This window comes from Pseudorasbora parva, chromosome 16 (genome assembly GCF_024679245.1).
Source record: "Pseudorasbora parva isolate DD20220531a chromosome 16, ASM2467924v1, whole genome shotgun sequence".
NCBI classification, from domain to species: domain Eukaryota; kingdom Metazoa; phylum Chordata; class Actinopteri; order Cypriniformes; family Gobionidae; genus Pseudorasbora; species Pseudorasbora parva.
The window spans coordinates 44586306-44591305 of NC_090187.1; the positions used below are offsets into that span (position 1 = coordinate 44586306).

General features: G+C 50.0%; 1 protein-coding gene across 1 annotated transcript in view; it reads left to right on the plus strand.

The window, feature by feature from the left end:
- LOC137043085 (NAD(P) transhydrogenase, mitochondrial-like) overlaps positions 1-5000 on the plus strand; it is a 37904-nt gene that overhangs the window by 19457 nt on the left and 13447 nt on the right. Inside the window, exons 10-15 of the mRNA XM_067419180.1 lie at positions 220-381; positions 449-559; positions 672-817; positions 3094-3289; positions 3898-4131; positions 4437-4597. Coding sequence (XP_067275281.1) covers positions 220-381; positions 449-559; positions 672-817; positions 3094-3289; positions 3898-4131; positions 4437-4597 — 1010 coding nt within the window. The remainder of the gene's footprint in view (positions 1-219; positions 382-448; positions 560-671; positions 818-3093; positions 3290-3897; positions 4132-4436; positions 4598-5000) is intronic.

Genomic DNA, 5000 nt, shown 5'->3' on the forward strand with positions numbered 1-5000 from the left:
TGAACGAATGAATGTACGAACAAACAAATGAAAGAATGAATGAATGAATGATCAAACAAACTAATAAATATAGTGAATAAATGAACAATCGAATAAATAAATGAACAGATAAAATAATGTATGAACTCGTGAATAAGGACTGCATGATCAAAACTCTCTCTCTCTCTCTCTCTCTCTCTCTCTCTCTCTCTCTCTCTCTCTCTCTCTGTGTGTGTCAAGGTCTCTCGACCGTGTTGGCTCTGGGAATCGCGTCTCCTAATGCTGCCTTCACTCAGATGGTGACGACCTTTGGCCTTGCAGGGATTGTGGGATATCACACAGTGTGGGGTGTGACTCCGGCCCTGCACTCGCCACTCATGTCAGTGACCAACGCCATCTCAGGTGAGGTGTGTGTGTGTTTGTGTCTGTACTGATGTTTGTGTGTGTGTACTGATGTGTGTGTGTGCAGGTCTGACAGCGGTGGGTGGGCTGGTGCTAATGGGTGGAGGTTTGTCTCCCTCATCTGTTCCTGAATCTCTGGCTCTCCTCGCTGCGTTTGTGTCCTCCATCAACATCGCAGGTCAGAGCAGCGACAGACCATAAACTACAGCACAACTCTATAACACACACACACACACACACACAGACACACACCCTTCATATACTGCTGTACATCATCATGTGATCTTCAGGTGGTTTCCTGATCACCCAGAGGATGCTGGATATGTTCAAGAGGCCGACAGACCCTCCGGAGCACAACTATCTCTACTCGCTGCCCGGGCTGGCGTTTGTGGGCGGATACGGGGCGTCTGTGGCCGGCGGATACAGCATTGAGCAGGTGCTGCACGTGTCCACTCCCAATCCCACAAAAAATCCCGTCCCATCCCAATCCCACAAATAAATCCCGTCCCATTCCACTCCCACAAAAAATCCTGTCCACATCCCACAAAAAATCCCTTCCCAATCCCACAAAAAATCCCGTCCCCTCCCACTCCCACAAAAAATCCTGTCCCATCACAATCCCACAAAAAATCCCATCCCAATCTCACAAAAATCCTGTCCCATTCCACTACCAGAAAAAATCCTGTCCACATCCCACAAAAAATCCTGTCCCAATCCCACAAAAAATCCCGTCCCCTCCCACTCCCACAAAAAAAAACGTCCCATTCCACTCCCACAAAAAATCCTGTCCAAATCCCACAAAAAATCCCGTCCCATCCCACTCCCACAAAAAATCCCATCCCAAACCCACAAAAAATCCTGTCCCACTCCCACAAAAAAATCCTGTCCCATCCCACTCCCACAAAAAAATCCCATCCCAATCCCACAAAAAATCCCATCCTACTCCCACAAAAATTCCATCCCATCACACTTCCACAAAAAAATCCTGTCCCACCCCACAAAAAAATCCCATCCCACTCCTACAAAAAAATCCCATCCCAATCCCACAAAAAATCCTGTCCCATCCCAATCCCACCAAAAAAATCTCGTCCTATTCCAACCCCACAAAAAATCCCGTCCCAATCCCACAAAAAATCCCAACCCAATCTTAAAAAATCCCAATCTTACAAAAATCCCGTCCATTCCCACTCCCACAAAAAGTCCCGTCCCATCCCACTCCCACAAAAAGTCCCATCCCACTCCCACAAAAAGTCCCATCCCATCCCACTCCCACAAAAAAATCCGTCCCATCCCACTCCCACAAAAAGTCCCGTCCCATCCCACTCCCACAAAAAGTCCCGTCTCATCCCACTCCCACAAAAAGTCCCGTCCCATCCCACTCCCACAAAAAAATCCCGTCCCATCCCACTCCCACAAAAAGTCCTATCCCACTCCCACAAAAAAATCCCATCCCAATCTCACAAAAATCCTGTCCCATTCCACTACCGGAAAAAATCCTGTCCACATCCCACAAAAAATCCTGTCCCAATCCCACAAAAAATCCTGTCCCCTCCCACTCCCACAAAAAAAAACGTCCCATTCCACTCCCACAAAAAATCCCGTCGCATCCCACTCCCACAAAAAATCCCATCCCCAACCCACAAAACATCCTGTCCCACTCCCACAAAAAAATCCCATCCCATCCCACTCCCACAAAAAATCCTGTCCCATCCCACTCCCACAAAAAGTCCCGTCCCGTCCCACTCCCACAAAAAGTCCCATCCCACTCCCACAAAAAAATCCCATCCCATCCCACTCCCACAAAAAATCCCGTCCCATCCCACTCCCACTAAAAATCTCAACCCACTCCCACAAAAAGTCCCGTCCCGTCCCACTCCCACAAAAAGTCCCGTCCCGTCCCACTCCCACAAAAAGTCCCGTCCCATCCCACTCCCACAAAAAGTCCCATCCCATCCTACTCCCACAAAAAATCCTGTCCCATCCCACTCCCACAAAAAAATCCCGTCCCATCCCACTCCCGCAAAAAAATCCCGTCCCATCCCAATCCCAAAAAAAATCCCGTCCCATCCCAATCCCACAAAAAAATCCCATTCCACTCCCGCAAAAAATCCCGTCCCATCCCAATCCCACAAAAAATCCCATCCCATTCCACGCCCGCAAAAAATCCCATCCCATCCCAATCCCACAAAAAATCCCATCCCATTCCACTCCCACAAAAAAATCCTGTCCCATCCCACTCCCACAAAAAAATCCCGTCCCATCCCACTCCCGCAAAAAAATCCCGACCCATCCCAATCCCACAAAAAATCCTGTCCCATCCCAATCCCACAAAAAAATCCCATCCCATTCCAATCCCACAAAAAAAATCCCATCCCAATCCCACAAAAAGTCCTATCCCATTCCACTCCCGCAAAAAATCCCATCCCATCCCAATCCCACAAAAAATCCCATCCCATTCCACGCCCGCAAAAAATCCCATCCCATCCCAATCCCACAAAAAATCCCATCCCACTCCACTCCCGCAAGGTCTGACGGCTGGCCAACCACAGGAGGAATTAATCACATAATTTACATTACTGGCTGAACTAACCCTTTAATAGTGATTTTGTTTCCCATCCCACGGGACTCCCGAAAAAATTTCAGGCTTTAGTGTGACGGTGACGTCTGTGAGAGTCACATGACTTTATAATGTTTGTGTGTGTGTGTGTGTAGATGATGTACCTGGGCTCAGGTATGTGTTGTGTCGGAGCTCTCGCTGGTCTCTCCGCTCAGCGCACCAGTCGTTTGGGGAACGCGCTGGGCATGATCGGGGTGGCTGGAGGAATCGCAGCCACACTCGGGGCTCTGAAACCTTCTCCGGAACTGCTGTCCCAAATGTCCCTCGCCATGGCCACCGGGGGAACTCTGGGTAAGAGCCGCTCACTCCTGCCTCAGCGCTGCAGTTGAGTTTTGATTCCCAGACTAACACCGTGTAAGATTCCAGCGACAAGCAATGTGTGTGTCCATACCAGACGTGTGAGACTACGAGACTCAACCAAATCAATCCACGATCACAGCCAATCAGAAAAGCGTGTGGGCGGAGTCTCTCTGCAAGCGCACTGCACTCGCAACTAAACTAAACTAATATTAAAATTAATATTAACATTATTAAAAATACACACTGAAAGTGACTGAAACAATCTTCGTCATAGAACACACTTCACAGTTCACAGTTCTTGTTGTGTGTGTGTGTGTGTGTGTGTGTGTGCCTGTGCCTGTTTGTGTGTGTCTGTCTGTCTGTCTGTGTGTGTGTCTGTCTATCTGTCTGTGTCTATCTGTCTGTCTGTGTGTGTGTGTGTGTGTGTGTCTGTCTGTGTGTGTCTCTGTGTGTGTGTGTGTGTGTGTGTGTGTGTGTGTGTGTGTCTGTGTGTCTGTGTGTCTGTTTCTGTGTGTATGTGTGTCTGTGTGTGTGTGTGTGTGTGTGTGTGTGTGTGTGTGTGTGTGTGTGTCTCCGTGTGTGTGTGTGTGTATCATCAGGTCTGACCATCGCCAAGCGCATCGAGATCTCCGATCTGCCTCAGCTGGTGGCGGCGTTCCACAGTCTGGTGGGTTTGGCTGCGGTCCTCACCTGTGTGGCCGAGTTCATGATCGAGCAGCCGCACCTGGAGGCCCATCCGGCGGCCGGCATGCTGAAGATCGTGGCCTATCTCGGCACATACATCGGCGGAGTGACCTTCAGCGGCTCTCTGGTGGCCTACGGGAAACTACAGGGTGGGTTTGCTGAATTTAAGCCATTCTTTCCAACTAAACGAGAAGACGCTGTGTGTCTCTGTTTAACCCTGTAAAGCTTGTGTTTGTTTGTGTGTGCATGTGTTTTTATGTGTGTGTGCGTATGTGTGTGCGTGTGTCTGTGTGTTTGTTTCTGTCTGTGTGTGTGTTTGTGTGTGTGCGTGTGTGTGTGTATGTGTCTGTGTGTGTGTGTTTGTGTGTGTTTCTGTCTCTGTGTGTGGGCGTGTGTCTGTGTGTGTGTGTGTGTATGGGTGTCTGTCTGTGTGTGTGTGTGTGTGTGTGTTCAGGTGTGTTGGACTCGTCTCCTCTGATGTTGCCGGGCCGTCACGTGTTGAATGCGGGTCTGATGGCGGCGTCTGTGGCCGGAATGATTCCCTTCATGCTGAGCGACAGCTTCAACACCGGCATGGGCTGCTTACTGGGCGTCTCCGGCCTCTCCACCATCATGGTGCGCTGAACCACACACACACACACACACACACACACACACACACACACACACACTGCCCCTAAGCCTACCCATCACACACACACACACACACACCCTGCCCCTAAGCCTACCCATCACACACACACACACACACACACACACACCCTGCCCCTAAGCCTACCCATCACACACACACACACACACACCCTGCCCCTAAACCTACCCATCACACACACACACACACACACCCTGCCCCTAAACCTACCCATCACACACACACACACACACACACACACACACACACACACACACACACACACACCCTGCCCCTAAACCTACCCATCACACACACACACACACACACTGCCCCTAAACCTACCCATCACACACACACACACACCCTGCCCCTAAACCTACCCAT